We start from the raw sequence: 26835 nt of genomic DNA on the forward strand, positions 1-26835 counted from the left end.
CCGCCTCTTGATGGGGTGGAATTACTACAGTAATAGAAAAACACCTTCTGTTGATGTAGAAGTGTCTACATTACAGTGGCAGTGCTGCAGCTGTGCAGTTGTAGCCCTTGAAGTGTAGACATACCGACAACATTTAAGATTATGCAACTCTCCTCTTAAGCAACAAAAAAACTTAATGTAACTTATTTTGTTCATGATGGACTAGAAGCATTCAGCCAAATATATCCCATGTGTAATTCTTTCAATAAGATTACTGTTAATTATGTTTCAAGTTTTTCATATGTTGTGGTTCACAGAAGTCATACAACCTATGAAAAGTCAACATTTTAAAAAGGCAAAACTTTAAAACCGGTTACATAATAAGCAGTTCAACAAAGTCTCAAATAAGTGGATGAACTGAAGTAGGAAAAACCAAATGGATGTAAAAGCAAAACCAAGTAACAGGAACAGATCGTAAAAATAACAAGGAGATGTAATCAAATTAATACTACTATGTACCTTGTATAGTTTGGTTTAAAGAAATGAATTCCAGAGATACATTAAAAACCATAACACAGTAAAGGGCTTTATTTCCAGCAGACAAGTCAATTCTTCTGTTAGTATCAATTTATTCAAGGTTTGAGAGATATGGAAATTAATGACTGTGTTCAGAAACAAAAAACCAAAAACAAAATGCAGAGAGAACACATGCTCTCTAAAATTATACAGTCCCTCTGATGGACACTGTACATCATGTAACTAACACATCAAAAAGGGTGTCTTTCAAAACACAGATTTGTAAGACCGAATCATTTAGGAAAAAATACTCAGACTTTACAAAGTCCAGGAAGAAAAATTAAATTTTAGTTCCTAACTCAATATATGATACAACAAGAATTTGTTCTAATTTTAGAAAGTGGAATTTGAATAATAGTTAAGCCACTAGTTGCTTTGATGAAGATAAAATTAAAAGTTATTGTAATAACTACAATAAAGTTCTCAGACATATTGAAATTATTCTCCCTTGTTATTTTCTAATGCTAAGTATATACTGTATAAATAACGTCTGTACCATAGAATTCTTTTCATAGATGAATTTTACCATAACAGGATTTTGTTTTAGTGTTGACCCAGTAATCAAAAATTTCAATTCATAATACTGAACATTTTAGAAAGGAATAGGCCAAAATGCAAGGGTCTTTGGTGTCACAATAAGCAGTTAACTCATGTTCATGACTACAAAAGTTGCCAGTGACTACACAAAGCTTAAAATCTTATCCCCACCTTAGTGGGTTTGCTAGTACCTCTTGTTAATAGAAACACATGTAGTCAAAGAAAGGTCATCTTTTTGGGAGAGGGATGACAGGGAAGAGTATCTTTTTAAATAAAAATAAAGTGAAGGCAACAAAATTAATAAGTTTAGTGTTCACAGTAAAATGTGCCAGCTTTGTAGTTTCATTGGAAACCAAGAGCAAATCATGAAATGTCATGAAAAATAAGATAAAAATCTCCTAGAGTGATTACTAGATGAAGTTAAAATTACCACACTAATTAGGAAACCCCAGAAGAAATGCAGGTGTCTCATAGTATAGGTCCTTCTTTAAACAGTATGCACTTTTTAAAATCAATCCATAAAATCTACATGTTTGGCCACATTGCACAGTATGGTTTTTTCCCTAAAAAATACAGAATACAGAAAAAACTTTTGTATTCCCAGTATGAATTTTGAAGTATAAGATCAAAACCCAAAAGTTAGAGATCAGTAAAAGGATTTTAAGTTATTTACAAATCCAGCAGGTAGAACTGCCATAATGGCTTCATTTCCATCCTCATAGTGGCTTTCATTCTATCCAGCAGCATCTTTGACAGGTATCTATTACGAGTTGGCTTCGTTACTGATCTTCTGTCATTTTAAGCAATTCTAGAAGGGCCCCCACAGCTCCAAAATAACCCTTAAAAACAAAACCAAGAACTATCAGAAATTCTGATGTACAACCACATAGCATAATACTCATAATGCTTTCAGTATGGATGAGGCAGTTAAAAATGCACACGTCTTGGGAGATCAGTTATCTGATATCAATGTTCAACATATGGATTGTAATTAAGTTCATGCTGATTTCAATGGAAGAAGAAAAGGGCCCAGTGTCATTATAAACCTTACACAGCTTGTTGTGACTAACCAAAGGTCAAAATAGCATGTTATGGAACCACTGTAGAGACTTCATACTTATGGTTAGCAGTTTCCATGCTAAGCTTATTATTCTAATTTTGAAACCACATGGTAAAAACCCAATCGCAACCAACCAAAACAAGTATCAACCTGAGGTTCTGCATGCATAGTCTTTTGCCAGAGAAAGTTTTGGGCAGATGTGTGAGGTTTATCAAACAAAAGTGAATTCAGCAAGATTAGCAACCAAACTAATTACAATTCAGGGATTAATAATACAAAAGGCACCTTCAACCACCTCCTGAGTTAAATGCCATTTTCACAAAAGCTATGGCCCCTCACTGGCTTTTTAAGATAAACATTCTCAATTGCAACTCTGTGTAACACTCAAAAACATCACAAAAATAGTTTCCGATAATGAATAAGGAATTTAATAGATACATTTCCCTACCTCATGCTCCAAAAACAGAGCCTTGAGCTGTCCCTTGGACCAATAATCCATGGCATATGCTAGCACCTTCATAGAGACCATATTGATTCTGAGAAAGTTTCCTACAAACACCACTCTATCAATGTTCTGTAAAACAACAATAGAAAGATGAAGATAAACTAAATTCAGTAAGTGTGCTGCTTTACACATACATGCAATTTTATTTCCATTGATAAATAAAAAAAGCTTGGGAATTTTCAACTTTATACATCACAGCATCCCTAATTCTCCCAACTGAAAGCCCAAAAGCAATCAGTACCTGTGATAAGGAGAAAAGTGGCAACAGGCAGGCAGATTTTATTTGAAGGACAGGATAAAATATGTCACTAATGTTTACATACATATAATCACATGGCACTTCCAGGATGTGTGATAGTAGGAGAAAGTTTCTTCAGGGTGTAAAAATGAAGTGTTGATTGGCAATGCTATTTCCACAGTGTTTCCATTTTATCTTCCATGTAATTTAATATGTACACTTTTTATTAATATTTCATTTATTAAGTGAAGCAACCTTTGAAGAAAGTCAAGATAATTGAGAAATCCACCTGGCTCCAAGGGAACCTTTGAAGGGTATGTGATAAGGATTATTCTAGAGATACTGAAGCCATCTGTAAACATCATTTCCAAACTGTGGTTCCACTCTGAAAGTGATGGTAAAATGGCAGGCTGAGGTTCCACATTTATTGTCTCTCACGGGTTTCAATGTGATCAGTTTATATGGAAAAGCATAAAAAAAAAAAAGAATGCTCCTGTAATTTCAATTAGCTAGCCAAGCAAAGACCGAACCTTTTCACACATCACCACCTGTAATGAAGATTCCTGTAGTCCATTATGCCTTCAGTTATACCTAGGCTACCTCACAGAATCCAATTCTGGTAATGATGCACAAAGAGAAACAGAATCTAGCATTTGGAATTTTAAAATTCTTCACACCCAGCAAATCAACAATTCAGCAGCAAGTAAGGTCTTGAAGGTGCAAGAGCTCAAAAGAGTCTTGTTGGGAAGCTTAGAAGATGTTGTATTTCATTAATAGTCTCTGCTGAATATCAAAGATAATGGTAATGTATGCTTATGTGGCCACAGGCTCCAGAGGGTCAATTAGAAGATTTCTAATCCTCCACGACTGTAAAACTGCATTATCTAAATAAAGCTTTTGTTGCTAAATATAGTCTCATCTGCACATGACTGTTCTTTTCCAAGTCCTTTAGCTAGTGCTAAAGTACGTCATGGTATAGTTATTTATATTAACATGGCTAGAGGACTTGGAAAAGAACAGTCAAATGTGCAGATGAGACTATATTTAGCAACAAAAGCTTTATTTAGATAATGCAGTTTTACAGTCATGGAGGATAGAAACCTTCTAATTGACCCTCTGGAACCTGTGGCCACATAAGCATACGTTACCATATCCTTCTATGAACTTATTTGGCTGGACGTGTGGAAAAAAGTCAATATTTTACAGGTTAAGGTTAAAAATGGGCAGCAGCACTCTGCGTTCCCCAGAAGACAGGACTTTCTATCCTGGGAAAGGCATTTCTGGCAAACTGACAGCAGAGACATATGCACAACACAACACTGGCAAGCTGTTTAGGACCCAAATTTAACTTTGTTCTTAATAAAATGCCATTTTCCCCTAAACATGACCGTGAAGTTATTAGAAAAATCAAAACAAACGGTATCTAACATGGACTTGCACACTTTTTATTGAGAATCCTAAACCTAAAAAAAAAACCCAAAAAAAACCTATTCACTATCCTATCACAAGTATGCAAAATTTATGGCAAATTATTTTTAAAAGAACTAATTCTTTGGTTGGACAACTAATTGAAAACTCCATAGGGACCAATTTCACTTGGTTATAAACAGAAGGAGATATGGCTAAGACAGTGAAATTGGCACGGCGGTTTCAATTTTAACATTTTGTTTGCAGTCACTTGTAACTTTCTGAAACTTATCACCTTTTGGTGCGAAACTTTCTAGGCCTGGCTTCTGCCCAGGGATATGTTTTGTATGGAAGTTTGAGTAAAGTCAGTTCAGCCACTTTTGAGTACAGGAAGAATGAGAACACAATATTCTTATTATGTAAAAATCTTGCTACCCTTCTTTTAACAGTTCTACAGACAAAATGAAAGCTGAAAGGTAGCAGCCTTCAACTAGTGAGGCATTCTGCTGAAATTCAGGTTTGATTTGATCAAGTTATCCTGAAAATGTGTAGTGTTTTTTTATTGAACTGTTAACATACACCCAGCTGTGGAAGACTACAGAGCACACAAGTGTGGCCAATTTAGCTGTACAGTGAAATCTGTATTGATGGTGTAGTACAGAGGACCACAGTGCATTTTATATGATTTGCAAGAAGTAGCCCTATTTTGATGTACCTTAGGTGCTTTGCAGTTAGGAAAGATGTAAGGCACCTTCCCCAGGTATGAATAGTGGGGGCGGGGGCTGTATGCAGATCTACAGGACACTGGACAGTGCTTCACTGGTATGTACCCAAAGCTGTTCAGACTATGGAATTTACATATTACTGCCAGCTTTATGCAAGCCATCTTAGCTTTGAAGTCTAGGAAGAAGAATCTTATTTATTTATCCTGCATTTGCTAATCATTTTCATTAATATGTTTAAGCTACAATCATAAGACTGATCAAATCTCATACCTCAGTGCATAAACTAATTTCTCCAGCAAGTCAGAGGGATCATCACCCTGGCCCTGACTACACACACAATGCTTCACAACAGGCTACGTGCATTTTTGGTGGTGGGGGTACAGTTCTGCCTTTCTCTGAGAAGATCAAGAACTGGTTATTGGATTAATCAAACCAGTGATATTATCACAAAGAAAATAGTTTGTTCGTCAAACAAGAATATTTAGTTCATAATTCAGCCTAGGATTTTTCTTGGTACTCCTAGCCTGTCACACATCATGAACAACTGGTCTTCTTTTGTGTCATAATACTGAATTAGGCATAACAAACAAGACCAAATTGCTGGTGGGGGAAGGAGGGAAAAGAAAAAGTCTATTCAGTTGTCCTCTATGAAATGTAAATTATTTATCACATCTGTCCATTCTCCCTAGTTCTACTGATCACATCCAGTTAAAAAAAAACTGTCCATTAAACAAAGGGGCCAAAAATTTCTTTGTAGAGGCGTAACACATTGCGGAGTGTCATTAGTTGTCGTTTTTCCTTCTCTTAATGCAACATGTGGGTCTCTGTTGTAACTCTCTATGCTTTGATAGCCCTGTACAATGCTGCTTGAACTCCATGCCACAAGGCAACACTGTAAAGAAGCTGAAAGCAAAAAGAATGTAGAAAACCCTCATGAATGAAGATTACTTTCCAGAAAATGGAGAGTACTTAATTTTTAACTCTAACTCCATGAATAATTCTTAACCACCAGATCATGGAAACAAACAAAAACCAATGTAATGAGAATGTTGCAGTCATACTTCATTGGTAATGGGATAATAACGACAGCAACTAAACCAAGAGGTAATTAGAAGCATTGTCTTACTACATGCATTGATATTAATGTCTCTGTGATCTAAGGAGTGAGAACAGCTGAATGGCGCTTGAGGATCATTGATTATAGGAGTGCTCATTGATTATAAAACCTTGGGTTTTTTTAATCCAAATGCTCTGTGCTTTATAGCAAAGTATACCTTGTAATAGAGTTAAAGGTAAATTTCAAAAGAGTTAGGAGCCAAAATTAAATGTGTGAATCCATCTATCTAGCAGGGTAGTCAGAGAATAGGTATATAAGCACTTTGCACTTATTGTTTTCATTATTTGTACTGCATTAATGCTAGAGTCCTCAATGAAACTTACAGTGAATTTGCATACTTACCTCGTTCAGTGCACACATGCGAGCAATGGAGCCAATGTTGTTGGTGATAGTGACCAAGGTAGCTCTGGCCAGGTCCTCTTTACTGATGGAATCTCTTTTTTCTTTACTCATCATGTGGCCAAAGCTGTGTTGGAAATATCAGAGTCCTTTTTATTCAAAAGTTATTCAGAAAGGTTAAATTCCCACAGATCCACCTTAGTAAGTTTATAATATAAACAGTTTTGCTTGGATTTGCTGCTGTTGACTCTGGGCATAATACAGACGTGAGAAAGCACCTCTTAATAAAGAAACACACAATGGATGACTGTAGTTACAATGAATAAAGGCATTTATTTCAAAGTTACTATATTTTAAGTGAAAATAAATTGCATTTGCTACACTTTGAACATTTTTATACTTTATTAGAAAACAAAAACAGGAGAGAGATCCTAAATAAGAACCACAGACAATACAGCAAGGTGACTTTTGTACACACACAGAGGACATAGCTGTCAATGCCTAGACTAAGTTTAGTGTGCACAGTAAATTTCTATTGAGCTCTTTGAAAACCACCAGTTAAATATGTACCTTGATGCTACAGCAGATCCTTGAAGGCCAAATCGTTCATAGTCTCCCCCATAAATATCTTTCACCAGTTTATCGACATTGGTGCTGTCTCCTTTAGCTGCCATTTCTAATGCTTCTTCAAAAGTCTCACAGCCAGTCAACAAACAACATAGGCCCAGGAATGTTCCACCTCCGAGACTAAAATGAGAACAGAGTTTTTAGGCACCAGGCAGCAATAAAAGTGTCATCCACACATTCTCTGTCTCCTGCTTTTTCTTGCTTTTTGCCCGGCTCTTTGTCTAGAAGCTCACATCTCCTAAACTGGATGGATGAGGAGATCCATTCTAGGCTGCATCTATGAGTACTGCCATGCCAAGTAGAACCTCCATGATTAGAACCCTGGGGATTCTAATTATGAAGATCTAACTGGGAGGACTCAAACCATGGGGATGCAGTGCAGAACACATTTCTCCCCATACCCATCCCAGGCATAGCCACAGACTTGGAGCTACAGCTCAAACACCTGTGTGGCAGTGTGGGCATCTCTCTCTGGTCATAGGGGGTCTGAGTGATAAGCACTGGTAATCAGCAGCCAAAGCTCCCCCAAGCCAGGGAGAAATGGGCAAGTAGCAGCCAGAGCTGGGCACCTAGCAAATGACAAGCAACCCAGGCAGCTATCCCTCAGCTGACGACAGGAAGCAGCCAAGTCCTCTCCCAGCTCAAGGCAAGCAATAGTCCTAGTAACCTAATGCAGCCCTCCTGTCCTGGGCAAGATGCAGATGGGCAAAGCCATAAGGAGCAGCCAGGGTTACCTACAGATACCAAAGCCAGCAAGGATCGTGGCAATTCTTATGTTTTTAAAGTTTGTTCTGCACTGCAGTCTTGTCAGGCTTAAGCTCAGATAATCAGGACATTTGCTGGTTATGTAAATAAAGTAATGCATATTTATCGTATGCATATTAGGCAGTGGAATATTTGCATAACAGTTCCAGATTTCTGAACCTTCAGCCTTAACTGGTCTAAGAGCCAACATTTTTAAAAGTTGAATTTATATGTGAGTTCAGTGCTTGTGAAGGGTGACAGCCCTGGAGACAAAATCATCATATTTGTCAACTGAGCTGAGTGTATACATTTCTCCAAACTTTCCTGTTTCCTAGGTCAAGATAATGAGAAAGTAATTTGGCCTATTCATTCCTTGACCTCTTTGCTGAAACAAGGGTGTCAACAAGTCTGAGATGGGGCAGTATTTCTATGGAATGAACAGCTGTCCAACTAAAAAATGGACTATTAATTAATTTTACAAATGCTACTTGCTGCTTACCTAAGTCACTTTAGAACCAATCAACTAGATAATCTCAGATCTGGAGTCAAAACATAGTAGCACTATAGGATGTTTGAGCAATAAGAAATATACAATTTTTATAATTAAGATTTTTGAATTAGTTAAAAATTATCCATATAAAACAACAGACTGTGGGCATGATTCTCCTTTTACAACTCTACTTAAATCAATGGAGTTATGATTGTGTAACAACTTGTGTAACAGGACATTCAAGCTCTACAGCTTTAAAAGGTGAGTGCTTACCATCAGTTTGTTTGTACTGCAAACTGGGAAATAAACAAATAGTTCAAGACTACAGGATGCTAAAGGCAAAGGAGTTTTAAAGTTGAAGAAATTAAAGGTCATCTCTGCATCCACACTACAAATTTATTACTCATGGGGGAAAAAAGCACAACACATGCACACGTTACTTATAAAGGCTGAAGTAAAAAACATGCTCTATACCAGTGGTTTTCAAACTACAGTACGCGTACCCTTAAGGGTACATGAGCTCTCGTCAGAGGGTATACGAGAAAAATCCTGTAATGGCGGACAACACATTTTATTTAGTAAGACTTGGCAATCTAATCACAGGTATATTATGACCCTATCTCAGATGGGGGTATGTGGTAGACACTATTTGGAAAGGAGTAAACAACCTAAAAAGCTTGAAAACCACTGCTCTATACTCTACACACAAGCACAATGAAAATCAGTGAAATTTTCAGTGTGCCTTCAGTGTTTAAGTGACCCCCCCATAGATCAGAACATATATTCAAACTTTACAAAGAACAGAACAGTAGTGAGTTACATATACTTTACATTAAATCAAAAAGAGGGGTGGGAAAGGCACAGAATATTGCCACAGATTACCCATTCAAAGGAGGGAGAAAAGATGCAGCATTGAGAAGTTTTAATATGAATGATGGACTGACAATGAAGGGGGAGTCAGAAAAAAACAAATGCAATTAGAAATATTGCCAAGTGGTCCCAAAATTGAAGAAAGAGACATCTAAATTATCTCTGCTAGAGAGGATTAAAGAAGTTGGGACCTACTGTAACAAACTCATATTTCTTTCATACTATTAGAAGGAAAAAAAACCCAATAGTATGTTAGCAAATGATTCAATAATTTAAAAAACAAAAACAGGTTTTTAGTTTAATTTATCTTACTCCCAATATTCATCACATACTGGGGTAGTTTCATTCCATAATGTATGAATTGCTATAATATTTTATATTTAGATCCATTGTGTAATTCTTCTATGTACTTCCTATCATATAGAATTCAAAAATTAATTGCACACTGTTATACTTAGATGGTCAACAGCAAGTGAAACAATTAGTGTTTTGGTTTTGACAATGCAAGCATCTCCATCAGGAGAGGACAACTTGAAATTTCAACTTCAGGTCCCTGGCAGCTGCAATGGATTTGTGCATCTCCCAGCTGTCTCCTATGGAGGGGCAAGGAGAGAGGTGGCAATAATCTGACCCAGTATATGTAGCATCCTTACCTGGTCCCTGTAACTCTTTTATAGTTGTCCTTGGAATACACTGCTAGAATGCTGACCCCTGAGCCTATGTTAACCAGCAACATTGGATATGGATTATCAAGGCAGTAAGGCTTTTTCTGACACTGTTCAGGATCTGTGGCATTTTCAAAATAATAGCACTCTGGCTGGCCATTAAACCCAACAGAATCAACATACAGCAGGCCCTGGATCAAACAGTCCAGCTCATCCAGTTTATGGAGCTGCAGATCAGCAATCTGGAAGAGACCAAGAAGTTAATAAATGAACATTTGTTGTTCAACACATGAAACACAGAGAAGGGCAAAAGGCTCTGATGAGGCACTTTGTACTGTTTGAGTTGCATAATGTGTCACCATTAAAGTAACCAAACCAAAGTTCTATTTAAGCCAGAAGTTAAGTAAAAGTAGATTACTGTATGCCCAACAACAGCCATATTAAAAAAAAATCAGTACTATGCAGTACAGGCTTCTGTTTCCCTTTGCCTTAAAGAGATTTTCTGGGATATTTGCAAAGCAAACTCCTGCCACCAAATCAGAGTTCAGATCAATGGGAAAACTTTGCAGGGAAACCTACTTTGCAGCTGTTTAACATATTTGACATGCACGGTCAGCAGCATTTTCCAGGATGCAGAGTTATCTATTTATCCAAACATTCAAAGCAAACACTCCATTGAAATCTAAACTTAAAAAACATTGCAGCTAAAATAACCCCTAGTCCAAGCTTCATGAAACAGAAAGTAGGAAACAAAGTTGAAATGCGTAAGAAGGACGAGTGGCCATAAAATACTGGTCATGATAATGATTTACACTTCTACATCGCCTTTTTATCCAAAGATTTCAAAAAGCTGTTTCTTCCTTAGGTTATGCAGATGGATTAGTTTATGATGCGTCATGAAAACACATGTTGGAAGTCATTATCCCCATGATTTAAAGGTAAGAAGTTGATCCCATGTGCATAGAAATATCCTTGATATTGAAAGAACAGGGCAAGAAAAAATATAAAATATCTTTTTTTCTAAAAAAATGTTTTCCTATGAAACATCATAAGTCACCCAAGAGTGGACTCAAGCAGACACACCATCTGTCATAACATGTTACTTAATAGGCTCAGACTGACTATTGCTTCCTGCTTGTATTATATGACATCTTTGTAGAAAGTTTCTCCTTCAAGATGACTTAGGGGTTGAGTCCATATCAGGGGAAAAATCATGGAGGCAAACAATATGGGGTAAAGATGCCGGGAGAAAAAATATATATATAACCATCCCCTGCTCAGATCCTGAAGAATGTAAGGTTTTCCCCTTGTCTCTGTATGGAAGTATGTCTTCTGTATTGCCCTTTCTACTCTATCAGCACTAGTGACTAAATGTAGAGAGAAACAGAAGATGCTGCAGTAGGACAAACAAGAAAGCAGTGGTTTTCAAATCTTTTCATATTGTAGACAACTTCTTAAGACAGGTCATTTCATAGAACTACTTCCTTTGTCAACCTATTTTTATTTATGGCAGCTGTATTAAGTTGCTATTGGGCTGCAAGATGAAAATAAAATCACTGTACTGTAATGGGTGGGGCTGTTTGGTTTATATTCCCATGCTTTATACCAAGGCAGTTTTTTTAACCTCTCCCTGGGTATATCAAATCATCTCTAGTTGCCTATAACACCCATGGCTTTTACTCTTCAGGTCATTTTACAATTTGGTTCTGTCCTTTTTGTGTTATCTTTCCCTCCAGTGTTGGCGTTGTTTGTAAGTCTGATCACCACTCTTTTTACTCCAAAGCAAAGCATAGGGGTCAGAGGGCAAAACAGACTTCTTTACAGTCTTCAGCACCTATTCAGCAACCCACACAGGTACAGGCATGCAAGGCAGTTCTGGCAAGAATACACACGGATTCTGCTTGATACCTGATACATGTTGAGACTATTCTATTAATAAAACTGCTTCTTCTTTCAACAGTACTATGTGTGCTTCACCACTGTAACTGAATCAGCTCCTCGAAACGCCTCATTGGGTACCAGTGGTGCATGAAGTACAGTTTGAGAATTAGTCATCTGTTGGCTTGAACTGTTTACACAATGAATGAGGAGAATGAAAAGGAGCTGGTAAAATTAAGGTTTTAAAAAAGTTTTTATAAAAACAGATAAGGCTGCTTTATAAACATCTTGATATGGAACAATCCCCAGTTATTAGATTGCTGTTCATTCCACTAGAGGAGTGGCAAATCAGAAAAGATGTGCTCCATCCGGAGACAGTTTAAGATGAACCACACCATCCCTCATTACTTACAGAAGAAATAATTTACTTGTTTTGCTAAATGCAACCTTGGGGTCAAGTTTTAATTGCTCCAAATTCAGAGTAAAGTTCCCTACAGTAATCATAACCCTCTCCCACTATGTGCGTACATTGTGACATAAGGTTCTTTCCTCACATAGTCACACAACACAGATGCAGTAAGGCAAAATGCTACATACTGTAGATAACTGCTATATGCACAAAGCATAAGAAAATTCATTTTTCTATGCATTATTGAAGGAGTGGAATGAAATATAGTTACTTTCCAATCTATTTTATTTGTAACTCACATCACACATTGTTCAGTGCTGTATGAATATGCTACATAATGAAAACCTGCTATAATGCATATTAACAAGGGGGCATAATTAGTGGCTATATGACCTCTAATTTTGACTTTCAAAAACTTGTGCACTTAAAATCTCACTTAACACTGCACCAGATTAATCACTGGTAAATGTTTTTGGTCTCCAATACACCAATTTCATATAATGAAAAGTATGGGTAACACAACCCTAAGAATGAAATAACAACCTGAAATATCAAGAAGAATGTCAGGAACAAAATTATGATTCTGATAGCAAAAATTCTAATTGCTGCGACTCCCGGGATCCATCCAGAGCTCCATTACACAGAAGTGGAATTTAGGGGAAGTAAAGGAGGCGCTAACAGAGATCTGTTCTCCACCCAAGGGCGAAGAACCATGTCTGCTGATGCATAAGTTTCAATCCAAGATAACAGGGAAATGGAAATTTGCCCTGTTCTCACGTCTCTCTGCTGGGTTTGACAGTTGCTGCACATTCATCTGAAAAAAGTCCTTCGCCTGCTTCCTTTCACACACAATAATCTCAGCAAAAACTTACTAGAATAGGGCTTGACAAATTTGTTTTGGAGCTAGGAGCCAGCCCAAAAATTAAGGAGCCAGACAACGTGGGCTCAGTGGCAGGGCGCACTCGCCGGAGCGCAGCAGTCACTCTCCCACAACATGGGCCCAGTGGTGGGGCGCCCAGGCTGGAGTGCAGCAGTGCCCTGGCCGGAGCGTGGTGGCTGCTCCCCCCAAAAAATTACTAGGCACCAGACTTATATTTCTAGGCACTATGGCGACCTGGCGCCCAGGGTTTGTCAAGCCCTGTACTAGAACAATTATTTTACCTCATTATAAAACATACTTTGTCAGTAAATAATATTGCATAAGTGTTCTGAAGCTAAAATAATGGTTATGAAGAACTAGGACCCTGCTAAATTGAGGGGCAAAACTTGTGATATTCTCCTGATGAGGGAACTGAATTACAAAAAAAAAACTTAGGTTTGCCCAATATCATACCACAAGTCAGTGGTAGAGGGAGGAAGAGAACCAGGTCTTTTCATTAACAAACACTATCCCTATCCATAGGAGTGACTCAAGTAGCTTGCATACATCAGAAAATAGATGCGGCCTGAGACCTCAACTATGGTATTGAGTAGGTCTATTTCTTCTCTGGTGCCATCATTCTACCATGCTACATTCTGCTCCTTCATTGCTTTCAACCTTCCAACATCCAGTTTTGCTGAAAAAGATCCAAAGTTTTGTGCACAATGCATGATAAAGGTCAAATATTTCTGTGAAAGTTCTTACTGAAACCACCACTATTCGATGTAACTTCAGTGCATTCGCTGACACTTTCCAGCGTTCTATCATCTCTCATGTGAGAAAGTGAATGTATAAAGCTAGCTCCCATCTGGCTGAAGCTGTCCTCTCCAGGAAGTTATTGATAACAGGGATTCTGTTGTCCTTTGTAGTGTCTCTCCAGCCCCCCCAAACATCATTTCAGGTTGGGAGGAAGAAACAGCAGAACAATCAGGACTCTTGAGGGGACGGATTGGAGCTTGTGAAGTTTATAGTGAGTTTTGCTTGTTTAAAAAGGGAGCCATTTCTTGCTTTTTGTTGCTGCATTGCACAAATGCCTTTGTTTAGGACCACCTATTTTATTTTTATTGTAGTGTTCTGGAAACAGTTACGATGGCTACAAAATAGAGAGATTCTTAAGAAAGCCTGAAAAACCATCCAGAGCATGAAGTTATGAACAAGTTTATTGCAAGCTTGGAAACTAGTGTGATAATAGAGGGAGGGAACACTGCTATGTGCTATTCCATGCCTTCCCCACAACAGGTAATTTCTAAAGATAGGCAGGTTCCAGGGTTAAGCAGAGGGGTGCAGGTATGTGTTGGTGCTTGCAAAGCCAACAGATGCTACCAAAGCTACTGTATGAAGAACAGGGACTAATCCATCCCTACATACAGTACACCTGCTCAGAGTATGTTTTTCAAATGCTTTCATCAAGGCCTTTGTGGCAGGTGTAATAATGAACCAAGGGAGACCTAGTCACACCCAAGAGGAATATAAATTGACTTGACTCCAGAGAGAAAGGGATGACACCACAGTTCAGGGAAGTGGCAGCTGACAGGACCCTGACACTGTTAATAGGACCTTTACTGACTGATTCCTCCCCAGGGCAGCCCATAGCAAGAGGGGAACATTTCCTGCTTCTTTGGGAAGGTTTAAGTCCTTGACATTAGTAATTATCACAGGAAACTCTGACCCTGCTGACTCAGAGTTGAAATTTCTTTGCGAGTGAATGAAGTGTTTGAGGCCAGGTTTACACTATAGACCAATATCGGTATAACTATATCCCTCAGAGGTGTGAAAAAAATCCACACCCCTGAGCAACATAGTTATATCAACCCAAACTCCCTCTCCCTGTGTAGTCAGTGCTATGTCAGTTGGAGAGCTTCTCCTGTCGACACAGCTACCGCCTCTAAGGGAGGCAGATTAACTATACAGATGGGAGCTCTCCTGTCGGCGTAGGAGCATCTTCACTTAAGCACTACAGCAATCCAGTTGCATTGTTTTAAGTATAGACCTGACCTCAGACGCCAATAACAAAAGAATAATATGACGCAGCCCTCTTCAGTAATATCAGAGGGTAACCTGAAGTATCTGCAAGGATACAGATGGTCTCATTAGAACTGGCCAAGGCAGAGATGGGTATAGATTTCTTCTAAATGCCAGAAAGACATTACATACAAATTCAGTTGTATGTGTGTTTTTAAAATCATCTCAAACTATTACTTTTTTGGGAGTTGTATATGAAATCTGAATTTTAGAATCCCATCTAAATTAGCTTAACGTTACAGTTCTTCCTCTTTCGACTTTTCTTGGGAAATATGTAATATTTTGCAAGTGCATTTTTAAAGCAATTGTATCAGTTGCAATAGCCCCACTTGCTTCATCTCTGGATTTTGTTATGCCTTCTCTCTCTTCTGGGTCTCACTCCAATTTTTCCATTTTCTTTCTTGTAATCGATCACAGTATATCTTTTCCTTCTATTTCCCTCCTGTCACTGTGTTCTCCACTTCCTCCCTTAATATTCTGCCTCCTCCCCAAACAATCTCTCTGAACCTACTTCTCTTCTAATTTACTTCATTCCCACTCACCCCGATACTGAGCTTGGAAATCTGTCCATACACTTACAAGTCACAGAACAATACTTATTAGCAACAAACTAACATGAATGACAGGTGGGACTCCACTATTCAACAGCAGTCCCCATTCCAAGCTGTTGAGAAAGGGGAGGTGACTAGGATTCCTACCAGGGTGCTATTCCTGGACCCCCCCTTGGCGGATCCATCTTTTATAATCAACCTGCAGATAGCAGGTGTCTGATAAATTTTAAAATCCTCTCTTCCCCCAACCTCCTTTGGAAGCTGGAACGAAGGGAGAAGAATTCTGTTCTCCTCACTAGAGCTTCCTGGCTGCAAAAGGTGATGGTGACAGTAAGAATCCTCACTACTTGACCTTTCCCACAGATTCCACTGTTGACTCCTCTGCCCTAGTGTAGGGCTCTGATGCCTGCCTCCAAGGTGCCAGTTCCTAGCCTTCTCAAGCAGAAGGAGTAAAACTGACAAGAATCTTGTCAGTATCGCAGCTATCCAAAGGGTTCAAAATAGCAGAGGTAAAACGGACACCATTCTTCTGCATCCTGGACAGCAACAGAGACATAGGAGCTGTATTTATGCAGTCAGCATGGCACACAATTAATTTGTTCACAACAAGAAGGTTATCTTTGCAATCATCAGGGCGAGTGACTTTTAAAACAAAAATGCAGCAGTTGATGGCACTCTTTGGGAAATCTTCCTACTGGCTGTTGGCAAGTGGATTTTTCAAGCCCTGCACATAAGGTATAGATCAAGAATCCATCAGTGACAAAGAACAGCCTTTTGGGTATAACAACGAACATGTAATAAATAAGCATTGAACCTATTCTCATTTCTGTGTACTTTTAAGTAGGTACAATGTACACTATAAAATTAATAGATGTATACCAAGAGAATTCACACCTCGAGTGTATTGGTTTATAATTTTTCACCATTTTAGTGAAAACACACACACACACCCCAAAAAACCCAAAAACCAATGTGGCTTAAAATATTAAGGCTAGAAATAATTTATATGAACATACTTTCATTACATTTTGAGTTATTCTAATGAAAATATTTCAGCTTTCAGGATATGACAGGATCCACCATCTGTTGAAAATCAGTCTAAGCCTAGTACTTTCCACTGCAGTGACTGCTGACACACTCCTAGAAACAGACGTTTGAATCTGCCTGAAAATGCTTAAAGTTGACAAGTTTTTAAAAAAGAGAATGTTTACAAATCAATTTTAAAAGTTTAGAAGTTACCTTCCCCACTCCCACCTTGGAAAAGTGCCTAAAGAGCTTCCAGGGATATATCGTTAGATCGATTCTCTGTCAAAAAGGTCTCCACCCTACACCCATTGAAATCAATAAAAATTTATAATTCAGAAGCTAAATAAATATGGCAGGGAAACATGGCAGTTACTTAATAGAAATGTCTAAGATTTGGAAGCACATCCCCAAGTGTCTTTCACCTAGACTTACTTTGTAACATAAGCCAAGTGACAGAGTGAGTTATTTCTTGTTACATTACAAACCATTTTACTGTGGAAGAAACAAGCATCTTAGATTGACAGGTTATTCCAGAAGAAGGCAAAGGATTTATACTGCACATGAGCACCCAAAGAATCCCACATCCACTTTACAATCATATCCTGAAATATAGAGGCTGCCACCTAACCATCCCCTCACTGACAAAGTCACTCTACAGCACCCTGCCTCGGATATCCCCCTCTCATTTTCCCCTTATAACAGGGCCAATCATTTTCCCCTTCTAACAGGGCCAATCAAAGTACCTGAGCTTTCGACCACAGGTGACACAGCAGGGCCCTCCCTCAGCTTAACAAGGACTCACTGCTATTGCCAGTCTCCCTTTAGGTAAGTTTATTTGTTCAAACATAAGTAAGTAACAGGCAAGAAAAAAAAAATCCAGTTCCTCAGCTCACCTTTTGTCCTAGGGTTTTCCTAGACTCTCTTCCCATTAGGGTCTCAGGTAATATTGCCACTTGTAGTTCCCCAGTCCCAGCCAGCTCCCTTCTCATAGTCCGCTCTGCTCTCAGCCAGCTCTATTCCCTTCTGGGACACTGGCCCCAGGGCTACCTTCCTGGGCTCCTGGCCCCTTGTTCCAGGAATCTTTAACAACAGCTAGGCCCACCCCTCTGTGGTTCCTCTCCCCAGGCACAGCCTGCCCCAATCAATCCGCTACTTCCTGATCTCTTACAGGCTTTTATTGCTCCAGGTATAGCCCTCTCCCCTTTAATTAGCTCAGTTGGGCCCAATAATGCTGACAGCAGGGAACTGCGTCTGGTCTACCAACAGGGCCCAGCTACCTTGTGATCCATTACTCACACGTTTATTTATGAAGAAGTGTACTTAATACAGACCAATGAAAAATGGTCAGAATGGAGCAACAAACTATGTAAAGAGACACTACCTGCGCAGCTAGGTCCCAGGAACAGCAGTGCTGCCTGAGAGTAAATATAAGTAGTAAAATCATTCAGGAAGGAAGGAAAGAAAAAGGCCAAGCTGGAAATTCTGCCATATTACTGAACAAGAGTGACTCATGTTCCTCGCTGAACATTAAATATAGCCATCTAGCTGATATGCGAGACCACAGAAATATGCTTAAGAGATGAATGGATCCAGCTGGATCCTAGAACTCCAAGGAATAATGCTCAAATGCCAGAAACACTGCAGCAATGGCCTAGTGGATTATCCATCATTTTTGACAATGACCATGGGATGATCCCCAGGCACTCCTTTCTCCTGGACTGTCCTAGGTCAGCAAGGTTTAAAAAATGCCTATATCAAAAAGGGAGGCTAGACAGCAAATCCAGCTGCTGGTGGCATAAGAGATTTTTACCTGCCTTTTTGTTTCAGAGACCAAAGGTTTCATATTTCAGAGGTGATGAGAATTCACAGTTCCCACTGACTTTATTTGGAATTGCAGATGCTAAGCACCTCTGAGACTCTGCCACGGAAACTCAGAATTGGAACAGCTCAAAATGGTGAGCAATCTGGTGATGCTATTGGATTGCTTTCAGTCAGACAACCTACTTCAGTGTAGCTCTAGCTAGCACCGAGTTTTTTCTGGTCCTCTGAATCGAGTATCTGAGAAAAAAGGAGCAAGTGTGCAGTTTCTGCCAGTTGAGTGCCGCCCAGTTTTGCAGACAGAGATTCTGGATGAGGTTTGCTGATCACATGCAACTATACTTTGTCCCTTTTGATTTGTGGAAGCCAATGAGGAGTATGTGGCCCCATTATCACAAGTATCCTTAGTGCAGGAAAAGTGTTTCTGGGCTGTAGAAGCTACACCGGTCCCATAAACTTCATAAAATGGAAGTTTAGTTTTAAAATGATGTTTTAGCCCCTAACATTTTGAAGACGTTGGGGTAAGGGCATAGTCTTATTTTCAATGTAATATTTAGTCAGTTATTGTTTTAATTACACATCTACACCTGGATTGGATAGAATAATGTTGTGTCTGTATAATAGTAATATATATCCACTCACCACTTCACCTATATCTGAAATTAAGAATATTATCAACTCTTCCTAAGAAGTCTTCACCAGCTTCCTGTTTTGTCCTATGAATATGCCAACCATTATTCCAACTGATGGAAGAGTAGGCCGAACAGGAGAAGGACCAATCACTGTGGAGTGATATGAAATGGGGAACTGAAAAGTTAATATTTGAGAAATGGAGAGAATAGGAAGGAATAACAGTAACTGAGATCAAATTTGTGGAAATATTTAAAGCTAAATCAGAGAGTCTCAAACAAGCAAGTAGCAGTGATTCTTTGGGGGAATAAAAGAAAGCAGCAGCAACACAAAAAGTTACACCACTGCTTGGATTTGAACATGTTATTTTGCAATATATGGCAGACACTTTCACACTAGAACTATGCAATTCTGAAGGACACTAGATTGTACAATTCATGAATATTTAGAAATACTGTTATGAAATACAAAAATGAATGTAATAAGGGGAAAAAAAATACAAAAGTAGGCTTCAAAGGTTAAACAAGTATGTTACACAGCTCCATGGATTTACATATGTTTCTATTAAAGGATGCATCTACATTTTTGCTATATACATCCCCATTGCTAGGTTATACATTTGAATTCATTATATTGTGCTTATAAAAGTATCAGTTGTGCAAGAAACAAAGAATGACGTTTCAATGCTTCAGGTCATAGATTCTCAAACTGTGGTTTGTGACAAAATAAGACCCTGGGTAACCTTTCCTCTCTGATGGAGACCTTGCCACAATTATCCATGCTCAAGATAGATTGTCATGATGCACTGTACAGATAGATACAACTTGGGATGATTCAGAAGCTGAAGTTAGTAAGAGGGCTGCAGCATTCTGCACTAAGTGGTGTTGCACACTGTCAGAACTTCAGACTTGTGTGCTGTGTTCCGGGGGATGCCCTGGCTTCTAAGAAGCTTTTGGGTGGAATTCAAGATGTCGATTTTAACCTATCAAGCTCTCATTGGTTTAGGCTCTCCCTTGGTGACAGACTGCTAAAGCTGAGATCAGCAGGGATGCTGGAGCTCCCTCAGTACAAATGAGAGGGAGCTGCTGGCAGGGCCTTCTCTAGGATGGGTCTTCTGTTTTGGAACTAATTCCCCCACCCCCTCAAGCTGTCATAGCCCAGATTTGTTAGCCTTCCCTACAGGATTAAACAAGAGAATTGTTTAAACAAGGGAATTATTAATTAAACTAGAGTCGATGTGCGGGCAGAGCTGGCAACGGAGTTTGTTGCAGTGATAGGTTCCTGGGTTAGTGTTCTTGTTGTATGGTGTACGGTTGCTGGTGAGTATTTGCTTCAGGTTGGGGGGGGGCTGTCTGTAAGCAAGGATAGGTCTGCCTCCCACGGCTTGAGTGAGTGGGGGATCATCTGCTAGGATAGGTTGTAGATCCTTAATGATGTATTGGAGAGATTTTAGTTGGGGGCTGTAGGTGATGGCCAGTGGTGTTCTGTTGTTTTCTTTGTTGGGTCTATCCTGTAGTAGGTGACTTCTGGGTATCCGTCTGCCTCTGTCAATTTGTTTCTTCACCTCTCCAGGCCCATTGCCAGCTTTACTCGCACATCGACTCTAGTGACACCATTACAGGTCCTAACCACACAGCCACACCATAAGGAGCTTATTCACCTGCACATCTACTAATGTTATATATGCCATCATGTGCCAACAATGCCCCTCTGCCATATACATTGGCAAACCGGACTGTCACTACACAAAAGAATAAATGGACACAAATCAGACATAAAAAATGGTAACATCCATAAACCAGTTGGAGAACACTTCCATCTCCCAGGACACTCTGTAGCTGACTTGAAAGTTGCCATACTTCTACAAAAAAAATTTCAAAAACAGACTTCAGCGAGAAACTACAGAGCTGTAACTCATATGCAAACTTGACGCAATCAGACTGGGTCTGAACAGAGACTTGGAATGATTCTCTCATTACAAGAAGTAATTGTAACTATTCACACATTCTCACCTTCTAATCAATGGTTGTGAAAAGGCCTCATCTACTCTAACTGAATGGACTTTGCTAACACCTACCCACCCCATTGTTGTTCCTTACCCTATCTGATTTCTATTTCTTGCATCTGAAGAAGTGGGTTGCAGCCCATGAAAGCTTAAGCCTGCAGAAATTAAATTTGTTAGTCTTTAAAGTGCTACAGAACTTTTTTTTTTTTTTTTTTTTTTTTTTTAAGTTAAAAGAAAGATTCTCTGATATTCCATTTTGGAGAAGGACTCAAATATATGCTCCTTACTGAGATAAAGTGCATTTCCCACATACCGTTCTGAAGTCCTCTTCAAATTTGTAAGCCCCACCTCCAGTGGCACAAAGTGTAGTGTGCAGGCTAGAGAAGTTCTTTTCACTACCCATCTGTATGAATTTGTGCATGGCACAGCTGGGAAAACGGATGAAGTGCAAATTCCCTTTGCGCCCACACATGGTCAAGTTTTTCAGTTCAAGATGGACATCACGAATGCCAGTTTTACCATAGGCTGTATTTGAAGTCAAGTATTTCCTAATGCTTTTCAGATTTTCAACTTCCTCTTGTTCCTCTTCTGCTGTAATGTCTTTTGGTTCAAAGTAGACCAGTTTCACCAACGTTCCACCAATATCCATGCCAAACCATGGGAATGCTGGGAGAGAAAAGAGAGAGAGAGTGGTGCTATAAATGTTAGTTTATCATATTACTTAGAATATCTACAGATTTTCAAGTTAGCAACGTTTACAAGATCATTGTCCGATCCCAAGGGTTGCTGGATATCTGCACCTACCAATTGTAGATGTTGAACACCTCATAATCAAAAATCATTCATAAAATCCCAGGGTTAAACAAAAAACTTTCAGAGAAACCAAAAAACAAAGACTCCAAGCACTTCCCAAAACATATTTTTCTTCAGAGGCATATAATCAGATATTATGAATACATCACTGAAAACATTTTTTGTGAGAAAACATCTTACTTGGCATCCATATTTTCAAACAGGATGTTTACTTAATTTCATCTACTTTGATTTCTAGCATTGCTAATTAAAATGGATTGAGGGGAAATGAAAAAGGAATAGGAGAGTGAAGTTTCGAGTCATAATGGGGCAGTGCATGAGAGTTATATTCCCTTTCCTCTCCCTCTTGTCTATTCTGCTCTTTATTTGGGTAACAAGATCTCCAAAAATGGTGTCTACCCTAGGGCCATCCCTAGGCAGGTGAGGGGCCCGGGGCAAATCACACTGTGCCCCCCCTTAACATCATGGGTCGTTTTTCCATGTTTTGGGCCTGGTCACTTCCTTAATTTCTGACTTCCGGTGCGACATGACTGGAGCCAGAAATGCAAAATCCACCATCTTTGTTATGGTTTTAAAAAAAAAAAAAAAAAATGGAGGGGGGGGGGTTTGGTCACGTTTTCAGACATACTTCCACTCTCTTAGGGTGGGGCTTGGCAACTCATGATGCCAAAGCATGGGACCCAGGGTGGTCACTTTGATTTGCCGTACCCTAGGGACTGCTCTGCTATCCTCCCATCTTTGACATCAACAGAACTGCTGGGGCTAAGATACCTAGACTGACCAGCTGGTTCAAATTTGCTAATAACCACACTGGCATAGCACATTATCTTCTTGACGAAAGAAAGGAAGAAAACAAACACCAGCATTGTAGTTTTAATGCAAGACATCATCAGAAAGTAAAAGAATTAGTGACACTTTATTTTAGTGCTTAAAAACCATGAGCACACCCCTCAAACCAAATCCCAGTTTCTGGACATAGATTCTGTGTAATGGGGTGTATTTGTTCCTCGTGATCTCAATGCACTGGAAAGACTCCTCCTATTCAGCCTGCAGCACACCTTCCCTTCACCTCCAGCATATACCATTGCCCAAGTGTAACAAAGGTTTTGCTTTGTCAACAGTAGGAAAAACATTAAGCGTTACATGCAACAGGCAGCCAATTTGGGAGAACAACCTGATTATTTGTGGAGAAGAAAGTACCCAACTAGTATGTACTACGAGTCAACTATAGTTCGCCTGTTGCTCACAGTGAACCATGCTGCCTCTCCCATACAACAGTGGCAGGCGAAGGCATGATTTGCGCCTTAATTTCCACTTTTGAACCGGGCTGTACTTGGTTGCCGAGTCTCCTGGCACTACTTGGGCCTTTTCTTGAAGGCTACCTTTTGAATAACTTCCTTGTTAAGACCAAAACAACTCCCACTCATCCATGCCATGGAAGGCAAAGACCCAGACATGGCCTGAATACATTTTGAACCACTGAGTGTAGATCATTCTGTTCCCTGAAACTTAATCAAGTTTACTTTTTCTTGCAATAACTGTTGCTAAGCAGAGACTTAGAAAACCCCTCTCCAAAAATTGTTAATACTTAGAACAGCAAAATTTGTTTATTATGTCTTTAAAAACATGCCCATTCAAATTCTGGATGCATATTCAAAAGTATTTTTGAAAGTACAGACAGCTGAAGACCAATGTCCAAAGCATGTATTCCACTCAGGTGTGTGTGAATCCAGTGCACCAAAGTTGGAGAATTTTGCTCAACAGTATCCATAGGGTGCCACTTGTGCCCTTTCCCTCATAGCTCTTCCTACAGCTATATAAGAGCAGCACGACCCCGGACGTCCTTCAGTTCCTTCACACTGAAAGCCCATGAAGGAGACTCTTATGCAGAGGGCATGGAGGGTGGGTCATGGAATACACATTTGAACCCACATCTCAAGGAACAACAGTCACTATACAGGTAAGTATGTCTTTTCTTTTTTGAGTGGTTGCAGACACGTATTCCACTAAAGTGACTCACAAGCCGTTTCAGCAGGAGATGTGGCACGAAGTCTATTTAAACAGTGAATGCAGAATTGTCTTCCCAAAGTTCACATCAGATCTTGAAGCCACAATGATAGTGTAAAGTCTAGCAAAAGGATGCACAGAACTTCACGTCACTGCCCTGCAAATATCGACTATTGAGACATCATTAAGGAAGCCACTGATGTCGCCTGAGCTGTCATCAAGTAAGCCTATACCTATTTATGGGGCGTCATATGAGCAACTCCAGAAACCAAAGTAATACAGTCAGTTATCCATTTTGAAATGGTCTCAGTGGACTCCGGTTGTCCTTTTATCTGTTCAGGATACAAAAAAAGAATCAATGTAATGTATGAAACAGTTTAGTATTTTCTAAATAAAATCCTAAGCACCGCCTGACTTCTAAGGTATGTTGACTTTGCTTCTCTGCACTTGAATGTGGTTTGGGAAAAAAACAGGTAAGTAAATAACCTGATTAAGGTGAAACAGACACTGCTCTGGACAAAAATTTCAGTTGTGATCTGATAGCCACCTTGTCCTTGAAGAATTGAGCATACAGAGGATCTGCCATTAAGGCTTGTATCTTGTTGACTCTTCCTGCAGACGTTATAGCCACAAGAAACTGAGAAAAAAGGGAGCCAATGAGCATGTTGTAATCAAATCGAATGGTGGACCCATCAGCACCGCCAGCACCATATTAAGGTCTCAAAACAGGACAATTTCCTTCACTGAGGGAAGAAGGTGAATAATATCTTTGAAAATCATTGAAGGGAGTTTTAGAATACTGACTTTCCCTGGATGGAAAGATGTAAAGCGGAGATCGCAGCCAAATGAACCTTCAGAAACCTAAGAGCTAAGACTAAAGATTTAACAAATAGTCCAAAGGGTCCTGAATCCAAGTTGATGTGGGCTAAATTTGCTTAGATGTTCCCCAAATCAAAAACCGTTTTCATTTACACAAATAGGTGGATTTATAGCTAGTTTTACAGCCTATTCCCAAATGGAGATGAGCAGGTTGATCTGCTGCTCTCAGTATGCAAGTCAAATAGATTGCCTGCCTGAAGGTGGAGGGGGCAGAGTGGCTGGGTAGAACTAGACCTCCAAAGATCTCCTCCTCCTCTGAAACTTATTCCCCTTTCTGGAGTAGTCTTGTCTCAGTTAGTAAGGTGTCTAAAATATTGTTGGGGGCAGTACTGCTGCGGCTGACTGCCAAAATGATGCCTCCTTGTTGCTGGAGTATAAATCCTCAAAGAGTGCAGAATTGCTCACAAGTCCTTAAAAGAATGTAAAGTCTCATCCATTTTGCCTGAGAACAGAAGTTGACCACTGAAAGGTAGGTCTTCCGTACTCTGTTGGCTAGCTGGTGCTATTCCTGAATTCCACAACCATGATGCTCAGAGTGACTGGCAAAGCCATAACTCCGGCAGCCATATCAGCTATGTCCATGGCCAACTGCAAAGAAATCTTTGCAACCAACCTCTACAACAAATGCACTGAACTCCTCTCTAGAGGATTTGGGTAACTTGTCTGTAAACTTGGCTACAGAGTCCCAGGTCACAACATTATATTTGAATAGCAGTGCCTGCTGGTTTGTAATTCACATATGTAAGGAGATGGTCCAATAAGTTTTCCTGTCCATGAGATCCAGCCTCTTTGTCCTTGGGCATGGACGTGACCTCCCACTGGCTGCTGTCATGTCAAGCAAGTTAGGGGTAGGATGTGAATAAAAACACTTGAATCTTTCCATAGGGACATAATACTTGTTCATATGCTTTACCATATGTGCGAAAGAAGTAGGGTGGTTCACAAAGTCTTGGCAGGTTCCAACAGCACTTCATAATAGGAAGAGGTACTCTCCCTGGGATTGAGGACTGAAGATTGTCCACTAACTTGCATGTGTTTTCCTGCACCAATTCCGCCTGCATGCCTAAGGCTGAAGCCAACTGTCTAAGCAGGTCCTGATGTGCCCACAAGTCCTCAGGTACTGGTGAGGAAACATCCAGCACCATGGCATCATCTAGTGATGAAGACAACAAAAGGAAGAGGGGTCACTGACTTCTCTTGGTGCAGTACTGGATCCTGCAGAAACCTCAGGCTGCACCTGTTCCTAGGTGGCATCCTCCACCTGAATCTGCAATGTAGATGGTGGAGGAGGTAATGCCACGGGTTGATTGGGTGACCTTGCCCTGGAGCATGTTGAACATCGGGACCTTAACAAACAAGGAACATCCCATGGATTCAAAGGTCACTGTGGATACAGGTAAGGCATAGGTGGCCTCTAAGCTGTGGCCAAGAGCCCCTGTCTCTGCTTGGGAACGGTGCTGGTCAGGATCAGGAGGTCGTCAGCACTCTCTTACACTGGCATTTGGGAGATGAAGGTGAGGAGGAGAAGGACATTGAGCTCAATGAATGCCCCAAATCATTCAGAGGTAATGGGGGAGAAACCCCCAGCTGAGTAAACCACCATCCAGCCTCATCCAAGGTCCAATGTGCTAGTAGCATCAGCCTTGGGGCCTGTGAAGAAATCAGTGCTCTGAAGATTGGCAGGGGCAACACACTTAGTTGGTACCAAACACTGAAAGAGGCACCAACACTGGGGCTGGTACGGATCCCAACACTATTTGCAACATGATCACAGGCAGTGATAAAGATGACTACCATGCCAGACAATGAACCCCTAGGAACTGGTACAGGCGGCCTCGACTGAGCATTCAGAGAGATATATGTTGCCGAGGATGGTGCTAGTGGCTGGGACATCTGTGTAGTTAACTCAGATGATACCATCATTAATGAAGAAGTCACAGCAGCTGAATGTTTCTGGATAACTGGAGAAACAGGAACCAAAAGACACAGCAGATCTGTC

The 26835-nt window shown here is 39.9% G+C and overlaps 1 protein-coding gene across 2 annotated transcripts in view; it reads right to left on the minus strand.

Moving 5' to 3' along the window:
* Window positions 1-544: 544 nt before the first annotated feature.
* PANK1 (pantothenate kinase 1) overlaps window positions 545-26835 on the minus strand; it is a 36695-nt gene continuing 10404 nt past the window's right edge. For both annotated transcript variants that reach the window (XM_067552816.1, XM_067552817.1), the window contains exons 2-7: window positions 21451-21803; window positions 9868-10121; window positions 7054-7230; window positions 6487-6610; window positions 2601-2726; window positions 545-1931 (exon numbers count right to left, since the gene is read on the minus strand). In XM_067552816.1, coding sequence (XP_067408917.1) covers window positions 1872-1931; window positions 2601-2726; window positions 6487-6610; window positions 7054-7230; window positions 9868-10121; window positions 21451-21803 — 1094 coding nt within the window. In that variant the 3' untranslated portion in view covers window positions 545-1871. The remainder of the gene's footprint in view (window positions 1932-2600; window positions 2727-6486; window positions 6611-7053; window positions 7231-9867; window positions 10122-21450; window positions 21804-26835) is intronic.

The sequence above is a fragment of the Emydura macquarii genome, unplaced genomic scaffold (assembly GCF_026122565.2).
Source record: "Emydura macquarii macquarii isolate MOO-44397 ecotype Brisbane River unplaced genomic scaffold, CSIRO-AGI_Emac_v2 contig_1390, whole genome shotgun sequence".
NCBI classification, from domain to species: Eukaryota; Metazoa; Chordata; order Testudines; family Chelidae; genus Emydura; species Emydura macquarii.